Source organism: Phoenix dactylifera, chromosome 14, assembly GCF_009389715.1.
Source record: "Phoenix dactylifera cultivar Barhee BC4 chromosome 14, palm_55x_up_171113_PBpolish2nd_filt_p, whole genome shotgun sequence".
In the NCBI taxonomy this organism is placed as follows: Eukaryota; Viridiplantae; Streptophyta; class Magnoliopsida; order Arecales; family Arecaceae; genus Phoenix; species Phoenix dactylifera.
Window position 1 is genome coordinate 8688693 of NC_052405.1, and position 16943 is coordinate 8705635.

The 16943-nt window shown below is 36.4% G+C and overlaps 1 protein-coding gene and 1 non-coding gene across 2 annotated transcripts; one reads left to right on the forward strand and one right to left on the reverse strand.

The window, feature by feature from the left end:
- The first annotated feature begins 4972 nt into the window (after window positions 1–4972).
- On the forward strand, window positions 4973–12986 carry LOC103704827. The gene is made up of 12 exons (XM_008788283.3): window positions 4973–5397; window positions 6844–6965; window positions 7517–7961; window positions 8254–8360; window positions 8437–9247; window positions 9529–9981; window positions 10369–10557; window positions 10933–11160; window positions 11517–11747; window positions 11837–11921; window positions 12002–12185; window positions 12314–12986. Exons 1-12 carry the CDS (start codon window positions 5191–5193, stop codon window positions 12783–12785), a joined length of 3534 nt encoding a protein of 1177 aa, XP_008786505.2. The 5' UTR covers window positions 4973–5190; the 3' UTR covers window positions 12786–12986.
- Window positions 12987–15692: 2706 nt separating this feature from the next.
- Window positions 15693–15774, reverse strand: TRNAS-CGA. The gene has a single exon. It is a non-coding gene; the product is annotated as a tRNA-Ser (tRNA).
- Window positions 15775–16943: the final 1169 nt, after the last annotated feature.

Consider the following 16943-nt stretch of genomic DNA (forward strand, 5'->3'; position numbering starts at 1 on the left):
TAAAAATATATATTGTTTTTTATTTTTTATATTGTTGCTTGTATATATAAAAATATACTTTTGTGTTTTACTGAATCTAAGTTGTGGGCAGAGCTAAGTGTTTTTAATAAAAAAAAGCAGAGTTATTTATTCGTCGATGCACATAGCAAAGGAAGAATCGTCCTAGCAATGCTAAGTGACTTAGTCGGTAAAGTACCCGAGGTTAGGTACCAACAACCTAAATTCGAGTAAATAATAAGAATTACCAAATTAAAACCATTAAGTATATTATTAGACATGGGAGTTTAGGCAAAAATAGTTACATGCTTGCGTATGTATTGTATCAGCATATTAGCAACAAATCACATGCAACCCTAACACTCGTATTAAAAGGGGCAAAATTAAATACTCTTTCGAGGTTAGTTTTCAGTCGCCTATGTGTCTAAATAATCCATTGCAATCTAAGTAGGTCGGCGGACATGCATAATTGCAAGCAATTAGCTTGATGCCTAAAACTTAAGACATGGTCTAAAGAATTGGAAAACCCTATCTATATTGGATGGCTTATTATGAAGTCAAGATTTTTTTATTCCTTCTATAGGAGCAGCCAAGCAAGTTTCGTATCTAATTTAGCTGCCATTGAAGCCTTTCATTAGAAAGAAAAGAAATGAGAAAGTGGGTCAGGTTGGCGTGGGCCCAATGCAATTCCAACTGCAAACGCGGACAACTACTGGCGAGAGATGACGTGTCCTTCACTCGGAGCGGCCTAACGGCGCTGGCGTCTCCGTCATCGAAGGCGTCGCTTTCGGGCCGCTAACGTTCAGAAGTAACGGTGTCGGCGAATCGACGCTTCCGACTGTGCCCGGAGACGATCCCACCGCCAATCAAACGGGAAACCCGATTTCCGTTTCTACCCCTGGAATTTGCTTGAGTTTACCATCATGGTTTAGAATATGTGAAGAAATGATTTATAAAAGGACACTAGTTAAATGGAAATCTTAATAACTCCCATAATTTAGTTTTTATACTACATTCTTTTATATCATAATAAAATTCAGATAGGTGGGAGCCTTGCTAAATACTAAAGTAAAGGCTGAATTCCAAATCGCTTGGATCAACACAAAATACTTTTATCAAATTGGTCAATTAACATCATGTTATAAAGATCTTTATATATATTTATATAGTGTGTAGAAATAGAAGAAAAAGTGTTGAATAAAATTAGGATTAGGATAGGGCTTGAATCTAGTTTTGGACAAAAACTTTACTAAATGAATGAGTAACACATCCATAGTAACAACAAAAATTATTCTATAAAATATTTTTTTTAAATTAAATATCTATGCTTTAAAAATAACATTTTTATTTGAGAGAAAATGGCATGAGGAAATAATGGTGTTATTTTTTCTATTTCATTCAACATTTGGCATTGTAATGGCTATCAATGGCCATTATGAAACCATTGCAAACAAACCTATTAGTGCTAGGTCGTATAAATAGCAGGCATAATTTCACAACAATATTAAATCGTGGTTTAAAAAGGTTTTGTTATTTAAATACATTAATTGCTATGCCATTCTTGTTTTATTCCTAATTTTGAATAATATCTATGATTTAAATTCTAGACTTTTTAAAGTCAAGTTCTTGGGGGTGAGATACTAATCAATCGTACTAATAATATTTTTAAAATAATTATCTAGTACATGGAAGGTTGCTACATCATCCAACTTTCACATTGCTCTTCTATGCTTTATGCCACGACATGCATATTTCATGGATTGGCCTCATATGTTCGACTCAATGATAGACCTACTGCAATTTTCCGAAAAAAAAAGCTTTCGCCCTTTCTTTTCTTTTTTTCTCCTGGAATGACAATGGAACTACCATTTATTAAAATTGAACTAATTAGACTAATAATGTTTTTAGAATAACTATCTAGTACCTGAAAGGCTGCTACATCATCCAACTTTCACATTGCTCTTCTATGCTATATACCATGACATACCTCATTTTCATTCATTGGCCTCATATGTTTGACACAATGATAGGCCTAAAAAAAAAGGGTTCAACTTTTTTTTTCTTAAGAGCGACAATGGAGCTGCCGTTTTTGACTTGATCAAATGCCTAGAAAACATTACCACCTTGAGTGAACCTAAGTTCTTCTTGGAAGAGAGGTGTAACCTACTACTCCCCAAGCTATAAATAGTTTTCACCTAAATGCCCGAATGGTTTTCATCTACAAAATTATATGAATGGAGCTTGTCTATATTTTCAGTGATTCATGTAAAAACATGAGCCCTCGTATACCGGTTCCGGAGCAAATATAAAGTTTTGAGTCATGTCATCATTTCAGTGCCTTACTCATTGACTAGTAAGTATGGAAACTCGTGAGGCAAGGCCATGAATAATATTTAATACATCTATTTATTATGAAACTTAAAGCAGCAACTTTTCAACGAGATATGGAGCCTCCTTAGATGTTTTTTTTTCTTCAAATAATTGTTTTTGGCAGTTCTCTATTTAGGGTTGCATCAAGAAAAAGAGTATGATCTTGAAAGGGGAGGTGTATTTGCTTTTCTGATATTCTTTGAGCAAATTTTTAGTTTTTTGCTTGCAGCTAATGAGTTCTATAGAAAAAATATTTACAGAAACTCGATAGTTAATCTCTCCATTAATCAAACTATAACTTTATTCTGGTTGACCAGAACTTTAACAACACTCATCATAAGTTTCAAAGTTTCTTTAATTTCTAGTCTCGAGTATCTATACACACTTATACCCCACCATGTACACAGTAACAAATAATGGTGTATACACAAATATAAGTGTATACAGGGATAATAAAATTGCATGTAAGAACTAATATAAGCATGTGCAATATAAGCGCAAATGTGTGCATATCCTGTATAAGTATGTACACCACTAAAAATTTAATGCTAGTGATCAAAGGACCACATAATAGAGTCAGATCAATGAAAGAACCAAGCATTAAGTTTTCCAAAAATTTATCTTCACTATTTGAAAATATTTTTCTAGTGATACAAAGTATAATGTATTCAGTATAGGTTTCACTGAAAAATATCATATAGTATTTGTCCAAAAGCTAATTAATTTTTGCTTCCATGATATAAAAATATTTATAGAACAAGGCAATTTATTACTCAATAGTAAAGTTTGCTTACATAAAGAACACAACCACCAAAAAGTAGCTCCAAGGAGATTGGCCAGCCATTCGTTGCAACAAACACATGTCGATATCCGTGTGCTTTAATTAGACGTTATATTCACTCTTGAGGATAAATTGACTGCTAACAGGGGAATGCACCACATCAGGCATAGATTAAGTAAATCTTAAACTAAAAGTTAGAGGAAACTAAATGACATGAGCATTCTTACTTTATTTGTTGTGCAGAAGAATGCTTCTCAGCCAATAGTCACTATTTTACTTGAGAAGGATGCATGAGGGAATGAAGCTATACATTATAATCCTATCACCTACCAGCCATTTCCAGCCACAACATATCCTTGGGCTCTAACTACTAGGGCTCATTTGGTTCGCGGGAAAAGAAGAAGGAAAAGTGTGGTCAACGAAAAAGTAATGAGATGCCTCTTGTTTGGTTGGAGTTTTCCAAGAAGAGAGATGGGAAAGTTGTATTTCTATGGAAATATGATTCCCATATTTCATGGGAAAGTCTTTCCTATGAGAAACATGGAAAAGTTACTTTCCCATGAGGCGGAAATCATTCCATTTTTATTTTTTTCCAAAAAGGCCCTTCAGCATTAAAGAAGCATTAAAGATCTAATTTTTATTAAGGGTATAATAGGAATTATATATAACTTTCTCAGAAAGTGGATCGTCAACCAAACATAAGCACTTTAAAAATTTGTCACTTTCCCATGGTCAACCAAACATGCCAAAAGTACTTTCCTAGGCATCCTCTTCCTAGGAATCTACTTCCCATGAATCATATTCCTATGGGAGAAAATACTTCCCGCGAACCAAACGAGCCCCTAGAGAAACTTGCTCTGCAGATTAACTCATACTTCAATTTATATAAAATTAACCAACAATATAATTATTCACTCACTATCATTTAAGCAAATCAAACAAAATGACACACAAAAACTATACAATAATGGTGCACACCCATGGTACATGTTCTTTGTTGTTAAACCATGCTTAAAAATAGTCTTACTGACAAGCAATCACAGTTGTATACACAACAAATCAATCATTTTCATGAAAAAAAAGGTCTCGAAACTCCAACAAATGTTTTGTATGCAGATGAGCCTAAATTAAAAGCAGTGTAGGAAAATAAAACCATGGCATGCTTATCTTATGATGAATTTAAAATATCATAATTTAGTTTCTACTTCACATTTGATGTCAAAATAGACTGCTTAAATTAAAATCATAAGGAAAGTAAAACACAAGGAAAGGAAAACACGGCATGTGTATTTTACGATAATTACAAAATATTATAGTTTAGATTCTTTTAATACATAGTTGATCTCAGAAAAAATACACCATCCAATTATTGCAGAAGGAAAAAAAAAGGAAGAAAAACAAAGCAATATTGTGCAATGGCACTCTTTAGATCTGCCTGCTGTAAATAGCAAATCATGATATTTATTCTAAATCTATGATAATTTCTCAGTGCATCATCTGTCTTGTTACATGATGATGCACTGTAATCTCAAATCTTATTATCTTTGGTCTGAACTGATTTGCCGAAAGAAAAGCAAACAAGGTTGAATCCAAAATTTGGGGAACCCACTTGCAGCGTTTTCTTTCTACTGACAAAAATGTAACGAAGACAAAGGCTTTCACGTACAGGGGTATTTCGGTCAGAAAAATAAAGGGCAGGTGACCAGCGAAAGTTAGATTAGGCTTCTGAAGCTAGCCGTTGGCTAACGGCGTCGTCAAGAAATTATTCCGTGATCCACCAAACGACGAGAAATGATACCCAAACGGCGCACCCCGTACTATAAAGTCCATGCGAGCAAAGGACGGCGAGAAAGGAAGAGCGAATACCGCAGCGAAAGGAGTCGATCCAAAGAAACGTGCTCCTCCTTCGCTTTCCTCTTTCCTTCGATCACCTTCTCCTCTTGATTAATTCGTCTTTAATTCTTCGAAATCTTCGATTCGAGATCGTTTCAATCGCCAGCGAGAGATCCCTATTTCTTGCTCCCCTGTGGGCGATCGGGGCGATGGAGTCGGCCGGTGATGTGGATTGGCCGGAGGCCGGGAGGCCCGCGGCGATCGCGCTAGACTTCCCGGCCGGGGAGGCGTCGGCGTCGCCACCGCCGAAGGTGCCGCGGAGGATCCGGCGGAGGCTCCTTGAGAGTAGGAGTAGCCCTCCGGCGAGCGTGGAGGAGATCGAGGCCAAGCTCAAGGATGCCGAACTCAGAAGACAGGTAATTCTAATTCTTTTCTTGGAAAGTTTGATATTCTGTCGGAATGATGGAGTTTAGGTATGGTTTTGTAGAAAAATTGATTTCTTGCTAGGTTTTTGTTTGGTTCTGGCGGTGGGTTTTGAATTAGGGAATTTTTTGCGGTGGGGTTTGTGAGATTTTACACGCTAGCTTGGTATAGATGTGATTTTTATGTAGGAATAAGCGATTTCTTTATGTAGGGTTTAAGATCTTTGAATTCTCTCCCCCACTTCAACCCCTGAATTACTTTCTTATAATCTTTTTCGTAGAGTTTAATGGGTTAATCTTGTTGATATTTTTGGGTCCTTGAGGAGTTCTCTAAGAAAATTATTGGCTTCCTGCCTATACTACTTTCTTTTGTAGAGAAAAAGATTGTAGTCTCCTTGAGAATTTGAGATTTATACGCTTGTTTTAGTTTTGTCTCTATGTTTTTTTTGAACCCTCTAGTTAACGTCGATGTACATGTCCTGCAGAGTTCTTGTCTAAAATAGTATTTTTAATCTTCTTTTTTGTTCTGTTGCTGGTGCTGCTGCTTAAATTATATTGGGCAACTTCTCCCAGTAGTCAGGTGCTTATACTCTTTTAACTTTTAAGAATCTGATTGGTAGATTGATGTATCCTGATTAATATGTTGGTATGTGGAATTGCACAGAAATAATTTACCTCTTATTTTTAATAAAGAAGAAGAAAGAAAAACTTGCACTTTTTTGTTACCGACCTTGTAGACCCCCTTTCTTTCTCTCTTTTCTTTCGTATATGGCCAGGCTTAGAGAGCTGAGTATGTATCTTTTGATGTTTGGTAATACAATCAAGAATCTACTGTCCCCATGTATTCAATTAGCTGATGTGAATATTGTCTGTATGCTCAAAACTAGAGATTTTTTCAATCAAAGTCATAGTGAGAGAGTTGTTGAAGCCGGATTCTTTTCCAGTTTCTACCCTTTCCTCTTTTCTCCATCCTGGCAGTTGAAATTCATAAAATGCCTGCAAGAGTCATTTAATGGAAGAACAACCTACTTCATTATCTTCTTGGACATTATCCTTTCATATTGATCTGATGTTTATGATATCTGGAAGTTATATCAGTAGTTGTAATATTAGCCTTTTATTTTCAGTGGTTCCATCGATCTTATTATTTTAGTTATTTTGGTCTTTTCTTTTGATTTTTTTTGTTGTCGCTATGAATATTCTTACTGTTTTCTTCGAGAAGTTATCACGCAATGTTTTGATTAGTTGATTTTGCTTTAGTGGTTTGTAGAGTTATGTTTGGGTTTCATCTTTTCCCATCAAAATGACCTACAATTTTTGCAGGAATCTCTCCCTTCTCCTTTTTAACTTTACAGAAATATGCTGGGCTATAGTCATTTCATTAGTCTTTTTCTTTTCCCCCTCTTACTTTTCAAATACTGAAGGTGCTTCTTTTGTCAGCAATTTCATGAGTGGTTGTCAAGCAAAGCAAGGCCGAAGCCAAGGAGCCCATCCTGGTCATCTCAAGAGGAAGATCTTGGTCAGAGGCTTGAAGCAAGGCTTTTTGCAGCTGAGCAAAAAAGGTATAATGATTGTCTTTTGCTCCCATTACAATTTTTTGTACAATTATTTACCCTGCTTGTGACTTTTGCAAAGTTTATTTCTCATGTTTGGGAATTTTTTAATTAAACTATTTTTAAAAATTTATTTGTTTTAGTTTTTATCTCTTTTTCAATATTTTTATATCTTTTTTGTTTTAATTTGTTGCTAATTGATATTAATTTAACCTACTATCTTTTTTTTTTAATCAAACCTTCTCATTTTACTGTTTTAATATAACTTCAATGTATGATCCTGGATGGAGAGATTTGGCTGATTTGATGCGCTCAAGATAAGCTGTTCTTTGACTCTGACAACCAGTTATCATAATAAAAAGTGGTCTCGAGGCCTCTATAAGGGATTCTGTTATTATTATTATTATTATTATTATTTTTAGTTCATGTTTGAATGTTGATGAATGACAAGTTAGTCTTTGACTGATTTTAAGTTCTATTTTTCCATAAGTTCTGGGGAGAGTTGCTTGTGCTTTCCATCATTTTTTGTGTCATCTGAAAACAATGTCCTACATTGACAGATTGAGCCTTTTGGCAAAGGCACAGATGCGGTTAGCTAGGTTGGATGAGATACGACAAGCTGCTAAAACTGGTGTAGAGATGCGTTTTGAGAAGGAACGTGAAGAGCTGGGTACAAGAGTTGAATCCCGTGTTCAACAAGCTGAGGCAAACCGTTTGCGCCTTCTTGAGGCCCATATGCAGAGAAGGGCCGCAGCCCAGGAGAGAACAGCCAGATCCTTGTTGCAGCGGATAATCCGAGAGAACAAATATAAAGAGTATGTTCGTTCTGCAATCTTCCAAAAGCGTGCTGCTGCCGAGAAGAAACGGATGGGGTTGTTGGAAGCTGAAAAGAAAAGGGCACATGCCAGAGTAATGCAAGCACGCCGAGTAGCTAAGACTGTATGCCATCAAAGAGAAAGTGAGAGAAGAAGAATGAAAGAACAGTTGGAAAAACGTCTTCAAAGAGTATGCAAGTTTCTCCTTTCTTTATCTTTCCTTTTAGTTCATTTCTGTAGCAACCCACCTTAGTATGTATAACTTCATAACTGACCATTATCAGTCCCTTGAGTTGGACATTGTGCAAACACTGAATAAGTTACAGAATAGTACTTTGGCCAGAGAATTTCACCCAATTGATATTATGGTTTTGTATATAGAATAAAATGACCTATATGACACTTAATTTTTTCATTTCTAAGAGATTTTATTTGATGGTCTGGTGAATATAATTTAAATCATATATATTACCGATGAATAGGCAAAGCGACAGAGAGCAGAGTATCTTAAACAGAGAGGAAGCCCTTATAGTTCTGCACGCATTTACTGGAACAAACAAGGGGATTTTCTTTCAAGAAAATTAGCAAGGTGAGGTTCTGTTTTGGTTTGATAGGGTGCATCAGTTCTATAGACTCTTGTATCTTACATCTGATTGCATGGCTAGGTGCTGGAGGTGGTTTGTGAGATCAAGAAAGACTACCTTTGCTTTGACTAAAGCTTATGCAGACTTGGAAATTAATGAAAACTCAGCTAAGTCTATGCCTTTCGAACAACTTGCACTACGCATTGAATCGGCCACAACACTTCAGACTGTAAAAGCATTGCTTGATCGACTGGAGAGTCGTTTTTTACTCTCCCGGTTATCTAGTTCATCAAGTCCGGAGAATGTTGATCATTTGCTAAAGCGCCTAGCATCTCCCAACAGAAGAGTGGCATCTGGCAAAGCAACCAGGACTAGAGGATTGACGAAGAAAGGAGCCAAGAGTTCTGAATCAAATAAGCTGCCAAGGTATTCTGTGAGGGTAGCACTCTGTGCCTACATGATACTGGGTCATCCAAATGCTGTTCTTAGTGGGCAGGGAGAGCGTGAGGTTGCACTGATGGTGTCAGCTTTAAACTTTGTTCAGGAGTTTGAGTTGCTGGTCAAGATCATATTAGATGGTCCCAACAGCGCTCGTTCCTCAAGGCAGTCATCACCAGATGTTATGTCTGATGACTTGGATCACCATCAAGAATCTGCTGGCCATTCACCTCGCCAACAGTCTTTCAGAAGCCAATTGGCAGCTTTTGATTCAGCATGGTGTTCATACCTGTACTGCTTTGTGGTATGGAAGATAAAAGATGCAAGATCACTGGAGGAAGATCTTGTAAGAGCTGCTTGTCAACTTGAGCTCTCAATGATGCAAACATGCAAGCTAACTTCTGAAGGGCAGACATGTGATCTTAGTTATGATATGAAGGCGATTCAGAAACAGGTTTGCTTAATCCACCATTATTGTTTTTGTCATGAGATTTATGTGTTTAGTGAAAATAGAATGTATTTGTTGGTTAGACTGATGATAGTTACTAATACTGAACAAAAATAGTATGACGATAATTGGTATCAACTAATGCTGAAGTTCTCATGTTAAATTTGGCTGTTTTGCTCCTTTTTATTAAAAATAGTAGGAATTTTATTTTTCTATTTTATGTTTAAAATCTATATGAGTAGCTTTAAACTATCCTGGTTATCTAATTCTATTGATGGTTGTTGTAGGTTACCGAAGACCAGAAATTACTGAGGGAGAAAGTGCAACACCTGAGTGGTAATGCAGGTATTGAGCGGATGGAATGTGCTTTATCGGATACACGAGCCAAATTTTTTGAAGCAAAGGAAAGTGGGAGTCCTTTGGCGACTCCTGTTGCTCATATTGCATCTCCATCAACATCCAACTCTTCAGGTCAGCCTTTGGTTTCTATCTCTGAGGAGAAGCCTATTGCGGATAATGGGAGATCCAATAGTGTGGTTCGTTCTTTGTTTGGAAGTGCCTCTTCTTCATCACCTAAAGCTAGCAAGAAAACTGAAAGTGTAGATGTTCAATCAAGTAGCACAATGGACAGACAGTTTCCCACAGAGAATGAACTTCTTGTGAATGAGATTCTTCATGGGGGTTGTGATATTTCTACTAATAAACTCGACATCAATGTCAGAGACGAGACTTGTATCAAGGTTAGTGGATTTTGCAGAATGTTGCTGATGATTTAGAACAATTTTGATTTTTCTATCAAATTGATTATAAGACAACCAAATTGAATTTTTTTCAAAGCTCTGCATGCTTCATTTTTTTTGACAAACTGGCATCAAACTTTGGAAGGTTGTTGTACGAAAGTATACATTTTCATAAATTTGACAGAAATGAAAAAAAAAGAAGGCCATCAATAGTTTGTGGAGCTGAGAATGGGAGGATATCAGGAAACAAATGTTTTAAACTTGATTATGATTAATAATTTAGCTACACTCACTGTCTTTGCTGTCCATTTTTGTAATATTAAGACCAACTGTATATAATTGTGTTCACGGAACCCTGTAATCTTGATTTTCCAATTTTTTTGGCAGGAAAAAGTTAAAGAGACAATGGAGAAGGCATTCTGGGATGGAATCATGCATGTTATGAAGGAAGATGAACCTGATTATAGTCGGATTGTAGGCCTTGTGAAGGAGGTAAGGGATGAACTATGTGAACTGGCTCCTCAGAGTTGGAAGCAAGAGATCCTGGGCAGTATCGATCTTGAAATTCTATCTCAGGTAAAAATTCCTCGAGTTATATGGCAATGCCAATCTATGTTCTTTTTTTTTGTATTACAGATTTATTATAGTTTCATATGGTTTAGTATCGACATATATTTCACTTACTTTGGTTGTTTCTTGTTGTAATTCCATGTTGCTTTATAAAGTCATTTAAATGTCCTAATGTCTCTATAAACAACTGTATACCTTAATTTATGCAATTTATGTAACTTTGGGCTTTTCTTCAGTTCGAAGGACATTTTTTCCCATTTACATTTTTATCTATTCATTTTAGGAAGCTCCAGTTGCTGAGAATGCAAATACTGATCTATATAGTTGTTTACATAATGTTTTACTTATGCACAAGTTGACAATTGTTGTCCTGGTGAAAAGGTACTCGAGTCAGGTACTCAGGACACAGATTATCTTGGACGAATTCTGGAGTATGCGCTGGTCATGTTGCAGAAATTATCAGCTCCTGCAAATGAGGATGAGATGAAAAAAGCCCACAAGAAATTATTAAGTGAATTAGAAGACATTGCTCAATCCAGTGACAAACAAAATGGGTCTTTTGTTATTGCCACTATCAAGGGTCTGCGCTTTGTTCTGGAGCAGATACAGGTTAGCTTTTTTTAATATTTCCATTCAAATTATTCATAATGTTTTTCAAGTAGCTTGTATGGGTAAACCCTGTGCCATCTGTTTGGTGTCTGTCTCAGCAACCTGGACTTCCCAGATGCTAGATTGTGATATGCTGGGCAAGACCCATTCAGATGATAATCTTGTCTATCCCAAATTATTGGATATTTCATTTCATGGAAGTCATTTGCTTCTGTACTGGCTTTTTAGAAGAAAAAGACAAGATTTACACCAATAACTTCATTTATATTCAAAACAATATACCATCCTAGAAAACTTTTTTTAACATGGAGTCATATCTAATGGAAATTTTGAATGTATGCTTTTCAATTTGACAGACGCTGAAAAAGGAAATTAGCAAAGCACGCATACAGTTGATGGAACCAATCATAAAGGGATCTGCCGGACTGGACTACTTGCAGAAAGCATTTGTTGATCGTTATGGACCTCCCTCTGGGGCTGCAAGCTCTCTTCCACTAACAGTACAGTGGATATCATCACTAAGGAACAGCCTGGAAGAGGAATGGAGTGAACATGTTGATTCTCTTTCTGTCTTGTCAACAAGTCATGTGAGTTCACTCTAATTCATGATGCATGTTTTCCATGGTTAAAATAGTTATGGCTTGAATGACTCCTAACTTCACCATTCTTGTTGCAGGGTCTTCCCTCTGTTACTTCTCTTCGAACTGGTGGTGGTACTCGACTGGCATCCAAACAGGGTCATCTGCTTATTAATGCATCAGGTCAATGTTTCTTCAATGTGATGACAATTTTCCTTATGATGTTTCTTTTGACACTTGTACCGGATTTTGTGACATTGCAGGTGGTGAGTTACCGGAGTGCAGTGGTGAAAAGTTTGACAGATGGGTAAGGCTTGGCCTGTTAAAACTTGTAAGTGCGATAGAGGGGTTGACCATTGAGACGGTGCCTGAAACATTAAAGCTTAATGTCATGAGATTGAGATCTGTTCAGAGCCAATATCAGCAAATTATCGTTATTGCAACAAGGTAGATTGTTCATTCCGCTTCCTCTCGTGCTTTGCAGTATCTTTATGTCTGTATGCTATATATCAATTTTTTAAGCTGCATAAAATTTTAGGCCAATAAGTTTGATTCTGGTTTTCTGTGACTTGCAGCGTTTTAGTCCTTCGGCAAGTTCTTTTCAGCGAGAACTCTGCTGTCTCTCCTTCAGACTTGGAGAGGATGATCTCAGATACCGTCAAAGGGCTGTCCGAACTACTGGAGCGTGTACCTGATGCAGGCATCGATGAGATCATTGAGAGGATGGTGAGCTCGTCAAGCTCATTATATCCTACTTCAGAAACAAAGCTTCAGAGCAGAAAGGAGATGGTGGGAAGAATGCTAACAAAAAGCTTACAGAACGATGACGCGGTCTTTGTGAGGGTGTCTCGATCAATTTACCTGGCAGCGCGTGGAGTTGTGCTCGGTGGGAGCGGAGCCCAGGGACGGAGGCTGGCAGATGCTGCGCTACGGCGTGTTGGAGCTGCCCTGCTCTTGGATCAAGTGGTGAAAGCAGCAGAAGTATTGATCATGGTGGCAACCACCTCAGGCCTTGTTCATGGGCCATGGTACAGATGCTTGGTATAGAAGTGTAACCTACATGTGACTTGGTATAGAAATGTTGCTTAGATGTGATTTGCACATAAGAAATTTAAGCCAGCAGTTCCACTTCGCAGTTGTTGTGTAGGGAGCAAGGACCTTAGCATGCATCAATTGTCCATAGCAAGGTGTCTAGGTGTACAGAAATGGAATTGTGTTTAATAAAGTTCGTTTTTATCAGTTAATTAAGTTCTCTATTCGGTGTGTGGGGTTGCATGGAAATGGAATTATCTGTTAAAAAAGGGGTTTTTAGCCTTGCTGATGCTGAGACCTTTTTTTAACTGAAATATAGAAATTAACTCTACGAGTATCAGGTTAAACCCCATGTGCTCGTAAAGATATCATAATTCTAGTAAGGTATCATGTTTAATAATAACATAATATGCTCTATAGTAAATAATATGTTAATATTATATAATATAAGATGCAAAAGGTCTAAATTCATTCAAATCTAATTATAAATACCATAATTGACTCGTGGTCAGTCTTAGGAAGCCTATATTGTAGTGTCTCCTAATCTACGTGGCCATGAGCCGAATCCGCTTTAATACCATTTGTAATAATTCAGAATGTTGTCCTAAAAGGTTAGTCGGAAGGTATTTTTTTCTTAGTCTTGTATAAGTATATAAGATCTTCTCGTGCAGGCGTATGTTTAGTCCCACATTGGTCATTTGCTAAGTAGATCTTGGGTACGTATATAAGATTAAGGGACCCAAATAATATCATCTTCTAGCTAGCCTTTTTGAGTGAGATCTGGGTTGTTATAAATGATTTCAAAGCAAGCTCGACCTATGGCCTATGTGGACTAGGGGACATCGCAGTAGGGCTCTTTGAGGCTAACCATGAGTTGATCATGCTGCACTTGTGATTATATTTAAATATATTTGGACTCTTTAAGTAACCCAAAAAAATACCTTCTGGCTAGCTTTTTTGGTTGAGGTTCTAGGTTATTATAAATGGTATCAGAGCAGACTCAACCCATGACCTATGTGGACTAGGGGACATGCGGCATGGGTATATTTGAGCTAACCACGAGCTAATCGTGGGGTTTCTTATTGGATTTGAATAGATTTAGATTCTTAGCCTGACAAGAACGCCAAGGCTTAAACGGGAGAAGTATGTGATGACTCGTGTGAGCATATGTTTAATCTCACATCGGTTATTCGCTGGATAGATCTTGGGTACTTATATAGGATCAAGAAAACCAAATAATACCTTCCCGCTAGTCTTTTTGGGTGAGATCATAAGTTGTTACAAATGGTATCAAAGCGGGCCCAACCTATAGCCCATATGGACTAGGAGACACTGCAGTTCATGCTTTTTGAGGCTGACTACGAGCCGATCGTAGTGCTTGTGATTATATTTGAATAGATTTGGATCCTTAGTCTGATGAGGACGTCATGGTTTAAATGGGAGGAGTGTGTGAGGACCCGCATTCGTCGGAAAAATCTTAGGTACTTATATAGAACTAAGGAACCTAAAACATACCTTCTGGCTAGTTTTTTTGGGTGAGGTTCTGGGTTGTTACATTTGAATATCTAGAAACTAAAAATCTTGTTTAAGGTCTATACAATGAGTAATGTGTATGAGAGAGTTGGTGGTGTTTGTTCAAAAATCTACATAGTAAATCAAACCACATGAAAGAAAATAGAGAACTATCAATTTTATTAGCTTGGGAGCTGGTTGATTTCTATCTAGATCATCCCAAGTGATCTGGATGGTGGGGGCTAAATTTAATCTTACCAATATATAATCAGATTGATTTTGGATTGACTCGAGACCTACTTGGCCATAAAAAGTTCCACTCAAACTCATTTATTCCAGTGGACTTGTGTGGATTGGTCCGAATCAGATTTTAGCACCCTGATGATATTTTTATATCAATAAATGACTATATATTGTATTACTTTTATTCTTTAGGGATATATATATATATATATATATATATATATATATATATATATATATATATATATATATATATATATATATATATATATATATATATATATATATATATATATATATATATATATTACCAATATGATAATACCACACATTATAATAGCTGAATAAGATATTCCAAGGCAGTTGAACAAGAAATAGTAGTTATTTTTATGCCATCATAACACATGTCGAGTATTACTATCTTTTTTCTTAATTTTTGGAATCTCTTATTTATGTACCAAATCAGAAAAAAAATAATGGTAGAAATATAGCTACTGAAGAAAAACATAGTATAAACTATATAATTCACAATTTCAAGCCATCCATCTTGTTATAAATATTTAAAGTATATATCAATCAAGTTTTAACTAATTTGGATGTTTTTAAACTGTAGGTCAAACAGAAATAGGATATCACACTATCGGAATGTTCAATTTGGTTTTCATTTCATACTCGATAAAGATATCAAAAAATTTCTATTTTGAAAAACCAATTGAGAGCCAAATGCTCTTAGAAGCATTCCAGCCCTAATTCATCCTATCATTAATTATTTCCGCAAGCATATAAAATTTGTAAAAAAAGAGATAAAAAGAAACACTGTTTCATTCTTTTTTTTCTGCAAGCATGCAAAGTTTTTAATGAAAAACAAATATTGATGAAAACAAGTATTAGTCAAAAACAAGTATTAGTAAAAAACAAGTATTAGTAAAAAACAAGTATTAGTAAAAAAACAAGTATTAGTAAAAAGAAAAGTATTAATAAAAAACAAGTATTAGTAAAAAACAAGTATTAGTAAAAAGAAAAATATTAATAAAAAATAATAAAAAACAAGTATTAATAAAAAAACAAGTATTAATAAAAAAAATATTAATAAAAAACAAATTATTAATAAAAAAACAGATATTATTGAAAAATTTTGATTTCTAGTGACCAGACTAAAACGAATTGCGTCGACAGCAGGATTCGAACCTGCGCAGGCAGAGCCCAACAGATTTCGAGTCTGTCTCCTTAACCACTCGGACATATCGACGGTGTTGTCATAAAGTTTTATTAAATTATATATATTATAATCATGTAGACCATTTCTCTACCCCCTCCGCGCACGTTTGAGTAAAAGTCCGGTTCGTTCGAGTCCCAAACATAGGCATATTTAAAACAGCTTGATACACTCAAATCGAGTTGGCCTGCCCAAATTCACATTTAGACAACATAACCCAAGATTTATTTAGACCATAGCCCCCTACATGCTAAGCTTGTATTCACTCATGACGAACCCAAATGATCTCTAGTAATAATGTGGACATTTTCCTTGCATGCCTACAAGCACAGCCGGAGGGGAAAAAAATGGTCAGGCAAGACCCACTTCTGCTGGCAGTACAAAGTATTCACACCAGTGTAGCCAAGTTTAAGACCATTACTGCTTAGTAACATCGAAGAGTAATGGGTGCCTAAATTCGCATGAAACATGGTAAGCCACAGCTCTTCTTAGATTCTAGCAAATACAACCACCATCTTACGAAACAACTAGCTGACTTTTGTGATGGCATATAGAATGTCAACGTTTTTCCTCTTTCATTTCTAATTCGAAGGGGCATCAATATTCGTGTGTTCCAAAGGTTTAATTGGCTTTGAGATGAGCTACTGCTTTGTCCAATGTAGTCCTTACATGCTGACACATCATCTTCAAACTCTGAGATGCATGTAACCAACACATCGAAAAGAAAAATTGGGATTTTTGGAAACAAAATAAAGCCATGTGGTGGTGAGATTGTCAGAAATTATATCTTGCACTGCATGACTATATATATGCCAATCATGTAATCTTCTTTCTATAGGCTCCATTTATCAGGTGATTGGTCTATAGGTAGAAGAAAAGCTGATTGGCGTGGTGCGCAAACAGATATAGAGAGACCAAATTGAGATGGCTGGGGCATGCATGACTAGGTTCAAATAGCAGAAGAGGCAGAAGATTGGGCAGGAAGTAGTGAGGCAAGGAGAGAGCACTGCAAGGCAAAGCTGATGCAGTGGATCAAAGTTCCTTTTGTAAATCTGCTTTATCTGACATCAGGACATAGCAACCACAAGTTTCATCGAACGCTTTTCATCTGGATTTCCATCCAGCAGCAACACTGCATCAGACTTGATGGTTAAATAAGCAGTCAGAATCCCACCGGTTGAAGTTAACATCAATTTTTGATC